The 22,516-nt window shown below is 43.4% G+C and overlaps 1 protein-coding gene across 1 annotated transcript in view; it reads right to left on the reverse strand.

The window, feature by feature from the left end:
- Nucleotides 1-22,516, reverse strand: part of ano9b (anoctamin 9b) — a 54,044-nt gene that overhangs the window by 26,049 nt on the left and 5,479 nt on the right. Inside the window, exons 2-7 of the mRNA XM_038270858.1 lie at nt 22,387-22,443; nt 7,740-7,862; nt 7,520-7,656; nt 2,035-2,084; nt 1,829-1,887; nt 124-203 (exon numbers count right to left, since the gene is read on the reverse strand). Of these exons, the coding sequence (XP_038126786.1) occupies nt 124-203; nt 1,829-1,887; nt 2,035-2,084; nt 7,520-7,656; nt 7,740-7,862; nt 22,387-22,443 (506 nt within the window). The remainder of the gene's footprint in view (nt 1-123; nt 204-1,828; nt 1,888-2,034; nt 2,085-7,519; nt 7,657-7,739; nt 7,863-22,386; nt 22,444-22,516) is intronic.

The raw sequence follows: 22,516 nt of genomic DNA on the forward strand, positions 1-22,516 counted from the left end.
AAGATGGCTGTTCTTGATTTTGATCTTTCATCATTATTATCTTGCCTTAGATGTATTTCAGGTTAATTATTTCTAAACAGTTTCAGTTGTGATGCAGAAATAAACAGACAGGTAGGAACTGACTTGATTTCGTCGAAAGGTTGTCCTTTATAGAAATTCCCCCACTTAGCCCAACTCGCCCGCAGCATCTTCTGTTCCTTTTTCTGAGAAACAGAAAATATAACAAGAAAGAAAAACACATTGTAAAACAAATTCATACACTGCAAAAAATATAAATCTCAATAAGTTATTTTTTCTTAAAATAAGTGTGTTTTTCCTTGATTTGAGGAGATAAGTAAGACACTTTGCCAATGGAACAAGACAATTTCCTTTTAAAATAAGAAAAAACTATTTTATCGTCTTATTTCAAGTAAATATTATCTAACTATCTTATTTTAAGAGTGAAAATACTCATTCCATTGGCAAATCATCTTATTTACCTGCTCAAATTAAGGCTAAATATACTTAATTTAAGCCATTTTTTACTTATTTCTGGATTGTTTTTGCAGTGTAGGAAGACTCATCCAGAACAGCAGCTATGGGGCAGAAAAACTGACAATAAAACGCTATGTGAACCTGTTTGTTTGAATTTGTAAATGTAAGTCAATTAAAATTATATTTGTATAATTTTCCTGTTAATAACTCATGGATATATGTTTTTTTCCCCTGTCTGTTAAAATAAAGATTTAAAACTTTATTTTTAAAACTTTATTCTGAATTTAAGTTTAAACTTGGCAAAAATACAACTAGGAATCACAGATTTACAACTGGGAATAAATTTAAAAGGTAGGATTTAAAATTTAAGGTAGAAATAACTAATTAAAAGTAAGAGTTATAAATTTATACATTTATGAGTAGGAATCAGATATTTACGAGCAGGAATAACAAATAAAAAAATTAGATATGGTACATTGTAAAGTAGGAATCACAGATTTATGAGTATGAATCTTAAAGGCTATGGATTTCGATTCAGAAATTTGGGATTTCTACTTTGTAAATTCCATTTGTAAATTTTCCACCTTTATTTGAAACGATGAAATGTTGGTTGTCACGCGTATGTATTACACAACAACAAAGAACAAATCAAATGTTTATTACATACATTAACTTATATTTACAAATTTAGACACCTAGACACATTTTATATGATGGTCATCTTACACAATAAAAAATAAAAAAAATAAAAATATTATATATATATATATATATATATATATATATATATATATATATATATATATATATATATATATATATAGAAAAATTCAGTTTAAAGAAAGAAAGATTTTCTATCCTTCTGCCTGGGATGTTGGGGTATGACGGAGTATTAGGGCCAGGCTACAGATTTTTTTTCTTTCTTCTATTTCGAAAATAAAGTCGTAATATTAAGAGAATAAGGTCCTAAAATTACGAGAAGCAAGTTGTATTTTATGAAAACTCTTACAAGAAGCACTTCCTTCCCTAAAATTAGCAATGTGGAGCATAATGTGAAATTAAACTTTGGCTCTGGTTTGACAAATAAGGAAATCTTTAAGCAGCAGCATCAAATTGGTAGAGCTGGTCGGCCATCATCTGCTGGTCGGAGCTCGTTCTCGTAATATTATGCATGTATTCTTGTAATGTTACGACTTTATTCTCGAAAGAAAAATAAGAAAATTTCTAGCCTGGCCCTAATAGCAGTTGGGGAGACGCCACAGGAAAGCTTGATTAAAAGCATTCCCAGCTGCCTCGGCATCAATAAACAACTCAGCCTGAGGAAAGATCAGCAGTTAGCTGGAGGTTTGCTCACCTCATGAAGACAGAACATAGTTTCAAACACATCCTCCATCATCAGGTCATCCAGCTTCTCTGAAAAAGAAACGCACTAATGAGATGATTTCCAGTTTGCTGGTTCACAAAAAAACAAAAACAAAAAAAACTGTATCAATTCCTTAAACACAGAATCCTCTTTATCTCCATCTTTTCATCCATGAATATATTTTTAAACCCACTCACCTCCGGTCTTGATGAAGGTGTTTTCCAAAATGTAATGTACGATTCGGATCCTGGGGAACAAAGGAAGCTTGAGTAGAGTGGAGATGACAGCAGGTTTTAAACTGTGCAGTTTAGACATTACATAAGGAATACACATTTTGTATTTTTTAACAGTGTTCTGTTTGGCAATAAGAATTCTTGTCTTGATACCAAAAAGAGCCCAACAGATTTTACTTTCACAAGTGAAGCAGTACGGCTATCGCCATAGTGTTCCGCTTGAGTTATGCATATAAATTGCTTTATTATAATTCATGCAGGGAGTACACATTTAAAAATGATACAGGTTTACTAAAAGCTGCTGAAGTTAATTTACCAGAAAGCATCACTAGCTGCATTTTCATGACAAATTCTAATTTTCAGAGTTGTGGTTTTTCCATTAAATAAGAAATAAAATTTAAATTGCCCATGAACACATTTGTTCAAGCGATTACTTTTAAAAACTACATGGCGACAGCGAGTGGCTCTTCTCGCTCATCGTGGCAAACTGAATGTAAAAGATACTCAGTCTTTTCATGAATCTACACTGCTCAAAAAAAATAAAGGAACACTTTGAAAACACATCAGATCTCAATGGGCAAAAAAATCATGCTGTTTATTTATACTGAAATGGACTGGGTGATGTGTTTGGAACAAAAGGATGCAACATCATTTGATGGAAATGAAAATTATCAACCTACAGAGGGCTGAATTCAAAGACACCCCAAAAATTACAGTGAAAAAATGATGCGGCAGGCTAGTCCACTTTGCTGAAATTGCATTGCAGCAACTCAAAATGGTATTCAGTCATTTGTAGGGCCCCCACGTGCGTGTATGCATGCCTGACAACGTCAGGGCATGCTCCTAATGAGACGACGGATGGCGTCCTGGGGTATCTCCTCCCAGAACTGAACCAGGACATCACTGAGCTCCTGGACAGTCTAAGGTGCAACCTGGCGGCGTCGGATGGATTGAAACATAATGTACCAGAGGTGTTGTATTGGATTTAGGTCAGGTGAGCGTGGGGGCCAATCAATGGTACCAATTACTTCATCCTCCAGGAACTGCCTGCATACTCTCGCCACATGAGGCCGGGCATTGTCGTGCACCAGGAGGAACCCGGGACCCACTGCACCAGCATAGGGTCTGACAATGGGTGCAAGGATTTAATCCCAATACCTAATGGCAGTCAGGGTGCCGTTGTCTAGCCTGTATAGGTCTGTGCGTCCCTCCATGGATATGCCTCCCCAGACCATCACTGGCCCACCACCAAACCGGTCATGCTGAACGATGTTACAGGCAGCATAACGTTCTCCACGGCTCACATGTTCTCACTTGTGCTCAGGGTGAACCTGCTCTCCTCTGTGAAAAGCACAGGGTGCCAGTGGCCGACTTGCCAATTCCGGTGTTCTGTGGCAAATGCCAATCGAGCTCCACGGTGCCGGGCAGTGAGCACAGGGCCCACTAGAGGACGTCGGGCCCTCAGGCCACCCTGGTGAAGTCTGTTTCTGATTGTTTGGTCAGAGTTATGCACACCAGTGGCCTACTGGAGGTCATTTTGTAGGGCTCTGGCAGTGCTCCTCCTGCTCCTCCTTGCACAAAGTAGCAGATAACGGTCCTGCTGATGGGTTGTAGACCTTCAAGCTCTCCTGGAGTAACTGTCTGTCTCCTGGAATCCCCTCCAAGCTCTTGAGATTGTGCCGGGAGTCACAGCAAACCTTCTGGCAATGGCACGTATTGATGTGCCTTCCTGGAGGAGTTTGACTGCCTGTGCAACCTCTGTAGGGACCAGGTAGCGCCTCATGCTAACAGTAGTGACAGTGACCCTAGCCAAATGCAAAACTGGTAAAAAAAGAGTCAGAAAAGATGAATAGGGGAAAAAATGTCAGTGGCCTCCACCTGTAAAACCATTCCTGTTTTGATGGTCGTCTTGTTGTTGCCCCTCTAGTGCTCCTGTTGCTAATTTCATTAACACCAAAGCGGCTGAAACTGATTACCAAGTCCCTCTGCTACTTATTTGACCAAATCAACACCCAGAAGTTTATTTAACTTGATGCTATACTCTGATTACAAAGTGTTCCTTTAATTCTTTTGAGTGGTGTATATACTCCACGCCATCATCCACCATCTTCTTCTTCGTCTTTTTGCAAGGCAGTATGGTCCAGTTGCAGATCACGTGACTCAAATGCGCAACAACTGTTTCTATCACAGATTTGCGACTTCGGATGCAAATTTAAATGAGACTGAAAAAACACCTACAGAATATTTTCCAATTAAAAAAATTTGATTTTTTTTTATTTTTTATTCCTGTGTTTCTATTTAGCGAACATTTTTTCGTAATTATAATTTGCACAATTTAAGAGCTAATGGAACCGCACCAAGTGACTTATCGGTTTTCAGTCCTAATTTAAAGGAACAAACATTTTCTGCAGATCTTTTTTCTGTAGTAATTAAATTAAATCCTACCCCTGTCCTTCACTGCATTTCATAATTTAATTGTATATTCAGCATTTTAATCTTTAATTGGATGAATACACTTTACAAAATAAATGTTACCGGGTACATGCATTTCTTTCATGGGACATTTTGGCCCTCAATATACCTCACGGATCCCATAAGGAGGACAGTGAAAACACTCTCATGACCCCAATTTAATGACGTGAACCCTAGGGGTTCCCTGATGCTAACATTGGAATCCCGTTGATCTGGCTTCATGAGGGTCAAAAGTCAGCATAAATAGAGTTAAATACAATTTTTTAGAAAGTAATAGGACATAATTGATTGATTAACTTTATTGATCTCACAGTGGAGAAAGAAAACTTGCATTGGTAATATACAGTACATACGATAATCAATAAATCAATTAATCGCACAATAAATAAAAGCGAGGTAAAAAAAAACAACACATCCTATGTTGGGGGGGAAAAGCTCGAAATGGAACTGGTTTGAAAGCCGAGCGCAACAGCCTCAGTGTGGGAGTATTTCGGATTCAAACCAAATGACAGAGGCGAACCGCTGAACCTATGCGAGCCAGTATGTCGCATTTGTCATAAAACAGTAGCAACTAAGTGCAGCAATAAAACCAACCTACACATGCAGCTACAGCACAACCACCCAGCAAAGTTTCTCCAGCTGGAAACAAAAAGTACAAGCAGTGTCCTGTCTGCGTCTTCAAGTTCGCGACAGTCCACCATCACTGAAGCAATTAATCGACTGGCAGCATATGAAAAGGACGGCGCAAAGTGACGCGCGCTCACAGACAGCGTAGTTCATTTAATTGATAAAGAGATGGTCCCATTTAATATTGTTGAAAAGCCAGCATTTCAAAAAATGTTGCAGACATTTGATAGACAGGATGAATTCCCGAGGAAAACATGCATGACGTGATATGTTGTACATATGTTTTTATTTCCACTGTGGTTTTATCTTGTGTTTTGTTTTTATTCAAGCATAATTTTAGTTACAGAGACTGAGAGTCCATTTGATTTTTAATTCTCGTTTTATTTTGTTAACCAGTTCCAGTGTTAAGTGTTCTGTTGAAATTGCATGCATTATTACGTAATTTCCATTAAATAACTGTAAAAAGGTCTGCAAACAATATTATCGTTTATCGCAATAATTTTTGAGACAATTAATCTTTCGGCAATATTTTTATCGTGACAGGCCTAACATACAGTGCGTCTACATACGACTGCTTTTTTTTTAATAGTAGGATCCTTATACTGGGTTATTGCATGTGGTGTTTACATGTATGGATATTTATATATATAGTTATTGCACAGGGTATCAAATAATCAATTGGTCATTATACATTGCACAAGTTTTTGCCGTTGTGGTGTCAGTGTAAATCTGATTCTAGATGACCTGAGTATTTTTTGACCATCTTCATAATTTAACAGTGTTTAATTATTGAGTAGTAAAATGTTTGTTCTTAGCCTCACAGGCTCCAAACGAAGGTCATGAGAGATAAGAATGTCTTACACAGCCTCCTTCATGACATGAAGGGGATGACTGTTGTTTTAAGGAGATCCATTTGGCCAGTGAAATATATATTAACCTAACAGGGAATGGCCTTGAGGAACTTGAGTTGTTTTTCCATCAAATGTTCGTTTGTGAGAAAGTTCTTTATGCAAGGGGTGGGTTGGTTCCATGGGAGAGTGTGTTTATTGGGAGTTGCTGTATAAATGTACTGAGCTTTGCCCAGTCAGAGCTCTATCTCTCCATCTGAGGACGTTAAATAAATGTAAACATTCTCTTGCCAGAGTCTCAGCTTCAAAATCTGAGAAAACTGAGATGTGTAACGATGGAAGTTCCTTTAACAGATCATTATCTGCTTCCAGGTGACCTGCACATCTGATTGTTCTGTTTGTAGTGATCCAGTGAGGGCTAAGCAATTTTTTTTTATTTTTTTGGGGGGGGGGGGGGTATTTTCTATAATATCCATTTTTAGTTACATGTTCAATGTAACTAAAAATAAGGAGTCTTTGTGAGATGATAAACAGTTTATGGTGAGCTCTCGGTTAGCCACTACAGAGCGCTCGTTAGCAAACCAGATAAAAGGGTAAAAGATGGCCGATATGCCACTACTTGTAAACAAACAGCAGCTTTCAGTTGTTATTATGGGCTCCTGTAAAAAGTGTTTGTGATGAAACGTTTCTGGTTCTGTCAGATTCTTGGCCTGTTTTTCTTATCTTCATCTTTTCTGGTGCAGTTCGGCGCTTCTTGAGAAACGTCTGACTGGATTTTCTTTAGAAGTTGACACCTAAGCAGGAAATAACGCTTTAAGGAATTTATTTGTTAAACAATTTGCTATTGCTTAAAACCATTGAGCATTACCATTGCAGCATCTTTCCTTTAACACTAAATCATTCTGCTCTTCAACGGAATTTGGCCTTTTGTGGATTAGATGGCAATGTGAGAACATCCGCTTTTCCACATTCTTAAATCTACCATTTTTAAAAGCAAAGCCTTTTCTCCTCCCTCTCTAAGATTAAGCTTTGATAACAGCAGAGCTCTATGTGAAGTTTCACTTGACGTCCATCCCTGCTCAGCTTTTCCAGATGCAGAAGTAGTTCCTGGAATAAATGAATCTTTTGTCTTCATAGAAACATTTCAACCTGAGAATTCATCAAACCAGTAAATCCTGTTTGGTTCCCTGTCCCCTCAGAGGCAGCTCTTTATTTTAGGGATAAAATACTCCATTTAAAGGGAGAGATGCAAACAAAGAAAACCTGTAGCCAGCTGTTCGTCACAGCCTGTAGATGTTATGAGCTGGAGGAACATCTGAAGAGCTTTACTGACGGTAAAAACACAAACATCTTCTCCAGTGACCTTTAGGGCTCTGGTGCTGTTTTTCAGGGACGGTTGCATCTTAATGTTTGACTCGAAACTAACAAAGAGGGTTCCTAGAACTACCTACACAGGTTTCATTCATAGGTGTGTTAAATGAAAATGAATGTGTGTGACTTACTTGTTCGCCTGGGTCAGTCCCTTCTCATCATGGCACCAGTTGCAGGAGTCGGAGACTTTAAGCAGGTACTGATAGTCCTCAAATATGTCATTGGGAGCACGCAGGCCGTAGAATAGTTTTCCATCATGTTCTATCCGCTGGCACACGAGAAAAACACACATTAGTGGATTTCTTTGACTCCTGGTGAATACAAAGAGCTTGATGCTGTGAGGAAACTCACTTTAATTGAAATTTTCTTCTTCTTTAGCTCTTTCAGGAATTCATCCTGCTTCTGGTACTTCCTGTCCATGACGTCGTCCAACTTATCGGCCACCAGAACGTAGTCAAAGGTTTTCTGGACGGGCTGTTCAAACGCAAACATTTATTATTGCCTCTTTATATGACAAAACAAAAAATTACATCTCAATTTAAAAAAAAATCCCTGATCGTCATCAGGAGGAAAGCATTAAGGATGTTAAGGACTATTATTCCTTTTGGTGCCAATAACTATATATTCATGCATCTCAGACCTGCCAAAATGTACAAAACAATAATTTATTTACCATTTATTTAAAAAAAATGTATTCAGCAGCACTCTAAATGTTCTGTATGGAGGGTTAAAGGGGACAAAATAGAATAAATATAACGTAGAATAATTAATATTAGAATTTATGTGGTCAATACATAAAAAATTATTTAATGTTTCATTAGAGTAACCATGAAATAAATAAATGAACCGCTAAATGATTAAATGTGAAATGTAATAAATATTTTATTACATGTGCATTAAATGATTAAATGCACCATTTATTTAATACATCACTAAAAAATTACATATACCAATAAATTGTGATATGTAAATATTTAAATGTCCCATTAGATAAGCATAAAGTTTAAATTATGACAATAAGTAGTAATAGTTAAATGTATTTTTTAAATAAATTCATTTAACTTTTGAATATTTCATTACGGTAAAACCTTATCCATCAACACCCGTGGGCAGGACTACAGCTGCTTACATAGAAACTAGGGATGCACGATATTGGGATTTTGGCCGATATCCGATATGCCGATATTTTAAAACTCATGTAGCCGATAACCTATACCGATGTTAAAGCTGGACAAAAATAAGTAGTCATTGAAAATAGCAGTTTTTAAAAAATTTTTTACCCCTTTGAAAAATAAAATATTTAAAAAATTTTTATATGCGGGTATCAAATTGAATTTTTTAAAAAGCGGTATTGAATTTTTCCTTTTAAAATCTCGTTTAAAATTTTCATGTTCTTTTAAAAAATCCGTGATATTTTTTTCAAATTTTGTAGTTTTGTTGTAAAAAAAGATCGATAAACCCCGTCAATAATCAAAATAAAAAATATAGCAAAAAATTTCCCTGAAATTTTTGGGGGGGTTTTTTAGCATAAAAAGGACATTTAGCAATTTTTTCATTAGTAAAAGAGATTGATTTTGGGGTTTTTAAAAAGGCAATAAAAAGCATAGGGGAAAAATTGTGATATTTTAATGTATCAATATTTTTTTTTTCGGGCTTTGAAGTTTTTAAGTCTGGGAAAAAAAAATTTTTTTTTTTTTTTTTTTTTTTTTTTATTTTCGTGCCCGTTGGGGAAAAGGGGGGCAATAAGAAATAATTGTCTTGATGCCAAAAGGAGGGCCCCAAAGATTTTCTTTCCCAAGTGTTTTCGGACCCCAATTGCCCCTAAACCCCTTCTTGTTTCATGGGTTTTAAATTGCTTTTTTATAAATTTTGCAGGGAGTTTTACAGTTTTATATGGACATGCAAAAGGGAAGTAAGAAGAAAAACAGAAGAAGAAGAAGGAAAAGAAAAAACAAGAAGAAAAAGCAAACCAAAAAAAGGTTTCGAGATATCAATAAAAACAAACACCCTTTAAAAATATCACTAAAGTAATATTATTAATCTGAAAGTACTCTGTGTTACCTGAAAAATATAATGTGGGGGTTTTTGTTTGGAAGGGAAAATTTTAAAATATGAAGCTAAACCCCCTGTGTTTTTTGGGGAGGTGAACTTGTGCATGGGAAAAATTTTAACCCTTTGAAAAAAATTTCTCAATAGTGGGGTTTTGGAGAGCCGGGAGGGGACACCCCCCCGGGGCATGAGTCCCCGGCCCCGGGGGACCCCAAAACCCCCGGGCCCAAGGGGGCCCCCCGAAGCGAAGGCCCAAGGCGGGGCCCCGCCCCCGGGAAAACGACCCCCCCCAAGGGAGGAGGAGGGGACAGCCTCGAGGAAGCCCCCCAAACCACCGCCATGGGGGGCGGGCCCCCGGGGGGCCGGCCCGGGGGCGAGTCCGCGGGGCCCCCCGGGAGCCGGGCCCCCCCCGAAGAGGGGGGGCGGCCCAACACCCCGCCCCCCCCGGGGACCCCCAAAGCCCCCGCCCCCAGAGACCGAAAAACGCCCCGCCCCCCCCCCGCCCCCAAGGGCCCCCCGGGGACCCGGCCCCCAACCCCAGCGAACCGACCACCCCGGGGAAAAATAAAGGGGGGCCCCCCCCCCGGGGGGCCCATCGATTTTCCCCCGCGAAAAAAGGCCCCCCGAGCGGGGGGACCCCCCCCAAAAAACCCCCCCCGGCCCCAAAAGGGAGGCCCCCCCCCACCAAAACCCATCCCAAAAGGCGCAACGAAACACCCCTGCGCACAGAATCACCCCCGAGAAAAGCCCCCCCGGGCGCAAAACCAAAAAGAGGAGCAGACCGGGAGGCGCAACCACCCCCCCAGCACCCCAGGGGGAGCACAAAAACCCGAGCGGAGGAACCGCGCCCCCCCCCCAGGGCGAGCCAAGGGAGCCCCCCCACGTCCCCCCCCCCCCCCCGAGGCCCCCCCAGTCCCCACAAAGCGGCCAGAGCAGCCCGCCCCCCCGGCCCCCCCCAGCGGGGGTCATAGCCCCCCCCAGGCCCCCACCCCCCCCCCCCGCGCCCACCCCCCGCGATCAGTGGGAAAAGAGCCACCCCCATGCCCCCAGGAGGGGAAAAAACCCCCCCGAATAAAACCCCGCCAGGCAGCCAGGCCCCCCCAGAGGCCCCCCAAATACCCCCCCCCGCCGGAGCCCCCCGGACCCCCCCCACCCGCGGGCGGCCCCCAGCAGGACCCCCCCCCAGCCCGGCCCCCCCCCCGGGGAAAAAGGGCAAAGCCAACCCCCCCAAAGGGAAAAAAAGGAAAAAAAAAAAAAAAAAAAAAAAAAAGGGGCCCCCACAATGCGACAGCGGAAACCCCGAAACCCACCCCCCCCCGCAACCCCTCCCCCCCAGAGGAAGAGAAAAAAAAAAAAAAAAAAAAAAAAAAAAAAAAATAAATAGGTAAAAAAATTTAAAAAAAAATTTTAATTAAAATTTAAAAAAAATAGGCAAAAAGGAGAAGTGGAGCCGGGAAAAAAAGGGCCCCAAAAGGAACCAAAACCCCCACCCCCCCTGCCCCGCAGTCCCCCCCCCCCCGAAAACCCATACCCCAGAACCGGATAGGGAAAAAAACACCGCCCCGGGAACCCGGCATCGTAGCGAAGGCCCGGGGACCGACCCCCCCAAAATCCCCAACAAACAAAACCCCGCCCCCCCCCGGGTCTCCAGTCCCCGGGCCCCCGGGAAACCCCAGGCCCCCGGGAACCCCCCCCCAGAAAGCCCCCCGGGAAAGCCCCCGGCCGGGGGGGGGCCAAAGGGGGAGGCCCCCAGGAAAGGCCAAACAGTCCCCCCCGGATCTAACCCCCCCTACCGTGCACCCCGGGGGCCCCGACCCCCAGCCCGGAGGGAGGAGAGGGGGGGGGAAAGGGCTCCCCCTTAAACGGGGACTTAGATTGGGTTTTTTGGGAGGGTGCGGTTGAGAACCCCAAAATTTGGGGAAAAAAAAAAAAAAAAAAAAAAAAAAAAAAAAAAACCCCAAAACCCTTAATCATGTTCCCCCCCTAGTGCCCCCAATGTACCCAGGGGAAAAAAAAAAAAAAAAATAAAAAATAATAATAATTTAAAAAAAGAAAATAACAACGCAGACAACATTCAAACATAAAAATCACTTTAATATACCCGGACCCCAAAAAACCCGGGGACACCGGTGGTCGGTCCCCGGGGTATTTGGAAAAGGGCCCCCCAAGTGAACCCCAAAAACCGGATGTGAGGGGGGGGAGCGGCGAAAACCCCCCCACACCCAAACCCCTCCCCTTTTTGCTTCAAGGCCCCCCCCCCCAACCCCCCCACACCCAGGACCCCCCCCCCGCAAAAGCCCCCCCCCGGGGCCGGGGGCCCCCCCATCCCGGGCCCCCACCCAAACCCGAAGCCCCCCCCCCCAAAAAAAAAAAAAAAAAAAAAAAAAAAAAAAAAAAAAAACTTCCCCCAAAACACTTTATGCCCCCCCATCCAAACCCTTTTTTGGGGAGAGAAGGTGACAGCCCCCCACCAGGGCCACCCCAGGGCCCCCCAGCCAGCCCCCGCCCCAAAAACGGCCCAGGTGGCCGTCTTCCTCCAGGCCCCAATCCAGGGGGGCAGCCCGGGGAAAGGGGTGTGAGAAGACCCCGGGTTCACCCCGCCCCCCCGCTTTGAAATTTGGGGGGGGTTGTTGGTTGGGTTTTTCCTTTTGATGCAATTAAAAAATGGGGGGAAAAAAAGGGGGGGTCCGGGAATACCCCCCCCCAGGAGATGAAAGGTGGCCAACCCTCCCCCTTTGGCAACCCCCAAACCCCCAATGCTAGAAAGGAGAGGGGTGGAGGGGGGGCCCAGTGGTGGGCCCCTAAAATAAAAACCCCCCCCCGGGGGGCCCCCCCCCCGAAAATGCCCTAATAGATGTGTGTTTTTGAAAAAAGATTTAGTGGAGGTCTAAAATGCAAAAAAAAATTGGGGGGGGGGAAAGTAAACAGAAGGGGGGGTGCTTGTTAAACGGGGGGGGGGGGGGGGGGGGGGCCCCTCCCCAAAAAACCCACTTTTGGGGGTGATGGGGGCAGGGAAGGGGAGGTTTTGGGGTGGGGGGCAAAGGATGGGGGGGCCCGCTGGACTCCCCGGGAGCCAGTCCCCCCCGGGTAATAGGCCCCCCCTTCCCCCCGGGCCCCCCCGAGAAGGGGGCCCCCCAGTTTTTTCCCCCAAAAACCCCCGGGGACGGGAAGGGAGAGGAACCCCCCAGCCAGCCCGGGGAGGACCCACCCCCCACCCCCCCCCCCTCCCGTCCAAACCCAAAAAAAAAAATTTAAATAAAAAAAAAAATAAATAGATAAAATAAAAAAATAAAAATAAAAAAAATAAAAAAAATTAAATAAAAAAAAAAAATTAAAAATTTTTAAATAAATAAAAGAAAAAAGGGGAAGGGCCCAAACCCCCCGGCCCGCCCCCGCGCAAAGCAAACCCCCCCCCCGGCCCAAGCCCACCCGGGGGGAGCAGGACCGGACCAAGCAAAGGGGCCCGGGAAAAACCCCTTTAAAATTTCTTCCCCCTATCACCCCCCCCACCCCCCCCCGGGGAAAGTAAAATTTTAAATAAAATAAGTATTACCCCCAAGCGAAAAAGGGGGGGGGGATCCAGGGGCCCAGTTTATATATTCCCCCCCCCCTCCCCTTTCCCCCCTTACAGGTTTCAAAACCCCTGAGGGGGTAAGCCATGCCAAAAAGGTGTTAAATTTCCCTGCCCCCCCCCGAGCAGGCCCCGGGGGGCACCCCCCCCCAAGAGGCCCTGGCAGCAGGGAAGACCGCCCGGGTAACACCGGAGAACCCCCGCCCGCATCCCCACAGAACCCAACCCCCACCCGGGGACCCCCCCAAGGGCAAAGCGCCCCAGGGGGCCCAGGCCCCAAAAGGAAACCCCCCCAGACCCCCCCCGCAGTGGGGGGCAAAGCCCAAAAAACCCCCCCCAGGCGCCCCCCCCACCCCACCCCGGGCCCCCGGCCCCCAAAGGGCTCCCCCCCCCAACCCGGGCCCCCAAAAACAATCCCCAAGAAAAAGAAACCCCACAAAACAGGAAAGCGCAAATCCCGAGCCCCACCCAAGCCCCCATCCCCCCCCCCCCCCCCCCCCCCCACAAAAAAAACAAAAAAAAAAACAAAAAAAATTTTAAAAATTCTCCCCCCCCACCGGGGAAAAAACGGGCCCCAAAAAAAGAGTGCCCCCCAAACCCCCCGCCCCACCCCCCCAGGTCCCCCAGATGTTCCCCCGAAAAAATAAATGCCCGCCCTCCCCGGGAAAGGCAAGGGCCAAAAGGGAAACCCCCGGGAGGGGCACCGCCGGGATGCGGGGGGGCCCAGCAGCCCCCAAAAAGAAAAAAACACGGAAGGGACAAGGACAAAAACCCACGGCACCAACCAAGGCCCCCCGGCGGACTTCCCCCCCCAAAAACACAACGAAAACCCCCCCCCCAAAAACCCCAGCAAAAACAGCCGAAAAAGGGAAAGCAAAGGACAGAGCAGCCCCCCCGGCCCCACCCAGAGAGAGGGGCCGGGAAGGCGCCCCCGCCCCCAGAAGGGCACAACAGCAAAAGAAACCGCCGACGGGACCCCCAAACCCCCCCCGCCGCGCCCCGGGGCCCCAAAGCAGCACGCCCCCCCCAAACCCCCCTCCGGCCCCCCCAAACCGGACAGGCCGCCGAAGGGGACGGGCCCCGCCCGGCCCCGGCCCCCCCCCCCCCCGCCGGCCCAAAAAAAAGAGCAACCCCCCCCCCCCCTCCCAAGCCCCGCCGGGTGCAACCCACCAAGGTCAAACCCGGGACCCCCCCCAACGAAACGGGAACCACACCCCACCCGGGGGGCATCCAAAAGGGGCCCCCCCCCCGCACCCCCCCCAAAAGACACACACAACCCCCGGGCCCGGCCGGAAAACCCAGCCCCCCCGGGACGCAACCCAACCCCGGCAAGGCCCCCGGCCCAACCCCTTAAAAACCCCGGACCCGGGGAAAAGAGGAAAGCCCCCACGCCCCCCGAGCAAAACCCCCGGGGAGCACCCCAAAAGAACCCCTGCCCCGGGGCCCCCGCCCCCCCCCGAAAAGCACAGCCCCAGGGGCCCGTAAACCCCCTTCCCCCCAAACGGGGAACCCCCCCCGAGCACCCCAAGGGCCCCCGGAAAGGGCCCCCCCGGGCCCCCGAACCCCCCCCCCGACGGGGGAAACAGTCCCGGGGCCCAAACCCCCGGCCCCCCGTCCCAGCACCCCCCGAGCCCCCCGGACCAAGGACCCCCAAAATAGCCCCCGGCCCCCAAGACGCCCCCTAGCCCCCCCCCTACATAGGTGATGGAGCCCAAACAAGGGGGGCCCCGAGAAACGGTTGATGGGGATGCAGAAACTGTCTCAAAAATTTAAAATGATCCCCAAAAACGGGTCTCTGTATGATTGATTTAAATTTCCTTTCTCTTCCAATTAGAGGATAGTTTTCTTTGGGGATACATAATGAGTGAAAGCCCCAAAAAAAAACCCATTTTTTTCCCCTAGAGCTTCCCTCAAAATTTACCCCGCAAGCAAACAGAAGGGGGAAATTAGGGTTTTTTCAACCCAGGGACAGTGTGATCCTTACATACCCCGGGGGCCCCAAAACTCTGAACCGGGGTGCATAAAACCCTAGCGCGTGAAAATAAATTTTCAACGATTTCCTTGCACTGTGGCCCGATGTTTTGATTGCGCAAAACCCATCTTGGGAAAAATCTTTGACCCGGGATAGTGCACTCTGGGGGGAGGATTTTGTATTGTATTAATTGGAAATTTGGGGGTTTTTTGGGCAGTTTAAAAATTCTTGGGAAAATCTGACCCCGGGGGTTTTTGCAAAAGGTGGGCTGAAAATCCTCCCCCTTAAATAATAAAGAGATATTGTAAACATCCAGTTTAGTTTAGTGCCCGGGTTTAAATTTTGACAGTAGTTTTGGGGGGGTTAACTTAAAAAATTGATATTTTAGTTTTGGGAAATTTTTAAAACCTCCACAATATGCCCTTAAAATTTTTTTTTAATTATACTTTGATTTGCCTTTCCAAAATTTATTTTTTTTAATGCCATATTGCAAAATTTTTTTAAACTAGCGAATGTGATAAAAATTACCTTCAAACCCAAATTTATTTCCCGATATTTTAAAAACCTTTATTTTTTCCCGTACGGAAAGTTTATCACATTATTGTTTTGTAGAATGTCAGGGTTATTCCAGATGGGTGTACGACTGCACGGGATAAGTGATGAGTTCGTTATTTTTAGAAATTCCCACCATGCTGTCAGGGAAGAGCTGATGTTAATATTTTTGAAACATGGGTGCCGTTTGATCTTAGAGCTAATAAACGGCAAATCTGAGATTATTATATTACTGCATAGCAGGGACGTGGCTAGACCTATTTTAGGGTGGCTGAAGTCATCCCTTCGTTGGTATTAGCCACCCCATAATTATTTTGCGATTTTTATTGTTATTTTTTTATTTATTGATTTTTTTTCCATATAACCCCAAACAATTGCAGTAAAGCACTGAAAACGAGCCACCAAGAAGGCAAGTTAATCTGAAGATAAGTTCCTGTTAGTTTATTTACAAACACAATTATTTATACAATTATTAATATCGTTAGGATATTCATTTCCTTCATTGGCTCCGCGTCCAGCGTCACGTCACGTGGTACACGGCCATCAACTGGACCATAGCAGCTGTGCAGTGCAGCAACAGCGCGCCCTTTGAATCTCCACACAGTCATCGAGCTTGATTAGGAAAGTTATGGTTGCGTGCAGATACATACGGTGAGTTTGCCATTTGATGTCAGCGGTTTACATTTTCTTCACTTTACCTGGAGTGAGGAAAGAGACAATATAGGCCTAATAGCTTGTCTGATTCAGTAGGAATTACGTTACCATGGTGAACAAAGTCAGTGGTGTGGGAAAACACGATGTTGTTGTAGCCTACTAGCATCATTATAATAGTTTTGTCACAGGAGCAGTGATGGGCAGTAGCGCCGCTACATGTAGCGAAGCTATTAGTTTAACTACATTTTCAAGTAGCTTGACCGTAGCGTCGCTGCTTTATTTATCAAGTAACTTTCCTGTAGCGACGTTATTGTTTTGATCAAGTAGCGACGTAGCGTCCACAAACGCTACAAAATCCAGGGCAAAACTAAGAAATGAAACCAGGTTTTCTATTTCTAAACAACAATCAGCCACAAAACTACTGTAAATAGCAGTTTCAGCTGACGCTTTATAAGTGGCGTAGTAGCACAGGCACACTCCGTAGGGTTAAACAAGCGCACCTTTTCCGAGGCTGTCGTTCTATTGGCTGGAAAGGTTGCTAGGCAACGATCCAACTGCAGTCTGAGAGAGCAAAACAAATCCGCAAGCAGAGCGTAACTGAGACCCGTGCAGAGCGGAGATGGAGGCAAGCGAGAGGAAAAAATATCTGTGATAATATAGAAAATATCTGTTTAAATCTGAGAGAAGAAACAAAGATTTTTGAGAGAAGAGAAAATATTTGAGAGAGAGCGCATGTTTTGAGTGTGAGCATTATAAGTTTTGAGTGCAAGAAGATGAAATTCTTTTCTCTAATTGAAGTTATGTGCTCTTGCATTATGGCAGGATAATTCTCCCATATCTATGTGCCACCAGTCTGATAGGGCGACACTGTGTGATATGGTAGTGCTTCCTTGGGTTGACTATAGTTCTAAGTTGTACGTTTCATATACTGTTGATTTTGTGTTTTCATTAATACATTGTACTTAAAAATACTTCCTTTATTTGCATTAAAACTTTGTCAGACTGATGTGAAAAAGTCTCAAGGATATCCTTCTTTGCAATGATGCTATTGCCTATTGCCTACTGTCCATTTATGCAACTTGTATTTTGTGGTTAAACTTTAGATTAAGCAGAAATCTATCAAAGATAATGCTGCATTTATTGTTAAGTTCCTCACATATATGTGTTTCTCTCTGTGCCAGGTGTAGAGAAAGACATGCCAAAGTCCAGGTCACACACACACACCAAGCACACACACAGAAACAGGGTTATTGCAAAGCAGACAGGGGTTCCTGACAGGTTGTGGGTGCAGGGGAGATGGGGAAAGATGAATGGCCAGGTTAAGGGTTTATGAAGATGTTGGGAGTCTGTTGGTTAGACAACTGTCTTCTGTAGAAGGTTTCCATTATGATGAGTGGCGAACCACTTGCCTTCTTCCATTTATGCAGTAATGCATGGCACCTACCATTTACTCTTTGTAATTTAGCACATTTTAACTGATGTAGTTTAGTTGGTGAAGTAGCATTAGTGAGGGAAGTGTTTCCCAGGTATGTTGCTCTTAAAATAATGAATTTATAGACAGCGCCTTAGAAAGTGCACTGAAAAAATTTCGGCGCGCGCTGCGCGCGCGCAATATCTTACCTAGGGGCTAAGCCACCCATGTCTCTCGAACCTAGTGACGGCCCTGCTGCATATATCCTGTTCTGTGTCTATCCAGGGCTCATCTAAGGGATTATGTTTTATCCATTTAGAGATGTATTGTAATCTATTTGCTAAATAGTAGTATTGGAAGTTAGGTAAATCTAGTCCCCCTCTGACTTTAGTTTTCTGTAGTGTTTTTAAGCTGATACGAGGGGGTTTGTCCTTCCAAAGAAATTTAGAGATGGAAGAATCTAGAGATTTAAACCATTCGGTTGATGGTTTATTTGGGATCATTGAAAATAGGTAGTTAATTCTGGGTAAGACCATCATTTTAATTGAGGCTACCCGACCCAAAAGGGAGATCGGAAGCGATTTCCATCTTTCTAGGTCCTCTTCTATTTTCATTAAAAGAGGGGTGTGGTTGAGTTTTGGTAACTCAGCTAGTTTAGATGACACAGTAATTCCCAAATATTTGATATTTCCTGATTGCAATTGTAGACCTGAGGGATTCTGTAGAGAGCAATTAATTGGTAGTATTACAGATTTAGACCAATTTATAGAGTATTCTGAGACTTTTGAGAAAGATTCTAGTAAACTAATCACTTGAGAGAGGCAAGTGTTTGAGTGCTGGAGATAAAGTAATACATCATCTGCGTAAAGACTAATTTTATGCTCCATTTTCATGCCTTTTATACCTTTAATCATATTTGTTTGTCTGATTGTAGCAGCCAGAGGCTCAATAAAAATAGCAAAAAGTGAGGGGGAGAGTGGGCATCCCTGTCTGGTGCCCCTCTGGAGACAAAAACTGGAAGATGTTTGATTGTTTGTCCTGACACAGGCTCTTGGGAAGCTGTATAATATTTTTAACCAATTTATAAAGGAATTGCCAAAGCCAAATTTATGTAGAGTAGCAAATAAAAATTTCCAGTTTACTCTATCGAATGCTTTTTCTGCATCTAAGGACAATATATAGGATTTAAGATTTTTGCTGTAGGAATAATCTATTAAATTCAGCAGTCTGCGTGTGTTAGCAGCTGACTGCCTCCCTTTAATGAAACCAGTTTGATCTGGGTGGATTATGAGAGGAGTGACTTTATCTAACCGTTTTGCTAAAGCTTTACAGACTATTTTAATATCCACGTTAATTAAGGATATGGGACGATAGCTGGTCGGAAACATAGGATCTTTGCCTGGCTTAAGCAGGAGACTAATGGTGGCAGAATTCATATTAACTGGAAATTTGCCATCATCTAGAGTTTCCTGCAGCATTCTGTGGAACGTTGGGGCCAGAATGTCCCAGAACTCTTTATAGAACTCAGTAGGGAACCCGTCTGGACCTGGCGCTTTATTATTTGGCATGTTTTTTAATGCTTCCTGAACTTCAGCTGTAGACAGCGGTGAGTCCAGGGTCGCTCTTTGACTCTCTGATAATTTAGGAAGAGTTATTTTATCCAGAAATCGCTTGATATCATTATCTGATGGATTTAACTGTGATGTGTATAAAGATTTATAGAAATCTCGGAAGGCATTGTTAATATCCTCCGGATCCTGTAATGTATTACCAATTGAATCTGTAACTGCAAATATAGTCGTTTTTTCTTTGTTTATTTTTAGCTGGTTAGCTAAGAAGCTTCCTGACTTATTGCTATGTTCAAAGTTGTCAATTCGAAGTCTTTGAATTAAAAATTTATTTTGTTTTTCAATAAATTCGTTTAGTTCTAGTTTTATTTTACGGATTTCCCCTAACTTTTCCTCATCTAGCGAGCTTTCTAGTAACTTTATTTTTCCCTCTAATTCCTGGATCTTTTTTTGTTCTAACTTTTTTTTATGAGATGAAAATGAAATAATTTTACCTCTCATCACTGCTTTCCCTACCTCCCATAGTATAGATGCTGATGTTCCTGGTAAATCATATAAGTTTTTGAGGAAGAAGAAGAAGTAGTATTTTTTTTTTTTTTCTTAGACTTTAGAAACTCAGAAGCTGATCAAATATCGGGTTAAATATCGGTGGGGTGGCAGATGTCCGATATTCAGTTTTAAGGCTGATACCGATAGGGGGCCGATTATATTGTGCATCCCTAATAGAAACTCTGACATCTGATTGGCTGCTTCTCACTGAGAAAGACATACGTCTTCCTGGATTTTTTTTGCCACTCCGAGATCAATAATTACTGAAAAAGGCACAGACTCCATTTCTAAAGACTCCAGCCTGTAAAAATAACATTTAACAGTAAAAGTATATATTTACTCTTATATTTTACTATTTCATAGTAAATGTACTCATCTACTTTTATGTTTGTATTTAATTATCTTATGATAGATTTATTTCTTTGAGTTTGTCGTCTTCACCCCTCTGTATTCTGCGGAGGATGGAACGTTGTTAAAAATTATTCAGTTTTGGTTAAAAAGTTTTAGCGATTGACCTATAAAAAGGTTTTAATATTTCAGATGTTTATGCATTTGTGCAGCAACGTGCAAAGATAAACCGCTGCTGGATCCGGAGCCCCTTTCCTTTTTCTTCTGTACATATCTGCCCTGATGAAACCATTTTTTCCTTCCTTTTTTTTTTATTTATTTTTTTTACAGTGCATAGCATGTGGTGAGGTAACGTCTTTGGTTTTAAAAACTATTTCACCAGTTCACCACATGTATTGTGAATATCTCAGATAAGTTCACACTGCTCCTTCTCTCCCCAACAGAGAGACCTTCCTAATAGACTGCCAGAGAGGCCCTGGGCCCCAATCCCGACCCTGATGGAATAAGTGGGAGAAGATGGATGGATGGATGGATGGATGGATGGATGGATGGATGGATGGATGGATGGATGGATGGATGGATGGATGGATGCATGGATGGATGGATGGATGCATGGATGGATGGATGGATGGATGGTTGGATGGGTGATTAATGGATGGGTGATTAATGGATGGGTGGATGGATGGATGCATGGATGGATGCATGGATGGATGATTAATGGATGGGTGGATGGATGGATGGATGGATGGATGGGTGATTAATGGATGGTTGGATGGATGGATGGATGGATGCATGGATGGTTGGATGGATGGATGGATGGATGGGTGATTAATGGATGGGTGGATGGATGGATGGATGCTTGGATGGATGGATGCATGGATGGATGGATGCATGGATGGATGGATGGACAGATGGATGGATGGATGGATGGATGCATGGAGTATGAATCTTAACATGTAAATAGACATCTGATCAGCTCTGAGGGCTCGTTAATCTTAACTTTCCAACAATATATTCTGTCTTAAATCAATCTGGCTACATGCAGAAGAAAACGATACTAGACCATATTCTCTATTAAGAGAACTTTGTTCCATTAATTTGAAGCAAAGAACACATTTAGTTAATTGAAATTAAAAGAAAAAAAAAATCAATCCAAAAATAGAAACTTTGAAAAAAATGATTAATTAAACATAAAACGTGACTTTGCTGTTTTATCAGATTAAGTTTCTTCACTCTTTTTTTTAACAATATTTGTTAGTTCTTTTTTAATCTTTAAAAAAGTTTAATTACTTCAAAATGTATTATTTTGTTGTTTTTTTTTATATTAAATTTATCTGAATTTCCTTTTCTTTTCTTTTTCCAGATAAATTATTATGAAATGCATTCTATTCTAATTGCGTTTTCCAGATCATATTCTCTTGCCCTCTGGGGGCGGGCTTTCTTCTGGAGGGAGGTACAAAGATGCATTTCTATTGGTCACCTGAAAGTTAGCAACTGTATTTGTATTATTTGTATTATTTAAGCGAGTGTTTGGATTGGGCCTAAAGTTAAGGGGGATGGGATCAGTGAAATGTAATTTGAAAAGAAAGCAATTCATAAAACTCTATCTGAAAAAAAAAAAAAAACATATGAATAAAAATTTCATCATAAAATTAATTTGAAAAATACATTTGAGAAAAAAATTAAAGAAGCATACCGTAATCTAAAATAACAGCAAAGTTACTCTCAATTTTTGATCTAAATATATTTTCCAAAGTTCCATTTCCTGCTGCATTTTTTTTTTTTTTTTTTTTTTTTTTTATAAAATGTGTTGTTTGCTTGGAACAATAATGGAACGAAATTCCCTCCATAGATTTGAATCAAAATGCAACATCATTAGAATAAATTGGACGGAGATCAGGCTAAAGAACGGAACCAGGAGCCTCCCTCACCGCTAACCTCAGATAAAACCACAGGATTCAGGAAGGCTGCAGGTGAGCACTGCTCTCTAACACCTCCTATATGAACCATGTTTGATATCCAGCAGCAAACCTCCCACTCATCCACAGACTCATCCTGGATCTGTCCAAACGGTTACCATCATCAGCCAACAGAGCAGCATCACTAATGTCAGAGTTATTTAGCCAAATGAGACACTGGGTGACATCATCACACCTTTATCCTGATGGCAGATTAAACCAGGTAGAATAAGAAGTGCTTTGATCCGTTCAGTCAGAGAGCTCTTTCATGCGAGCAGCTATCTCCTGTGTTTGCATGCTACATAGAGGCCGGTCTGCAGTTATCTTCTTGGTTTAGGCAAAGCTCCTGTGAACCTGAAGTCTTACCAGCTCAGGAAGGAGAGGCTGCTCATCTTTCCCTTTTTCCAGCAGCTCCATCTTTTCCTGTAAGACAGACACAAACACCATGAATGTCCGCCTCGCACACAGAATGCCTCATGCTGTTATTTTATGGCTT

Source organism: Cyprinodon tularosa, unplaced genomic scaffold, assembly GCF_016077235.1.
Source record: "Cyprinodon tularosa strain WSP-4 unplaced genomic scaffold, ASM1607723v1 ctg78, whole genome shotgun sequence".
NCBI lineage: Eukaryota > Metazoa > Chordata > Actinopteri > Cyprinodontiformes > Cyprinodontidae > Cyprinodon > Cyprinodon tularosa.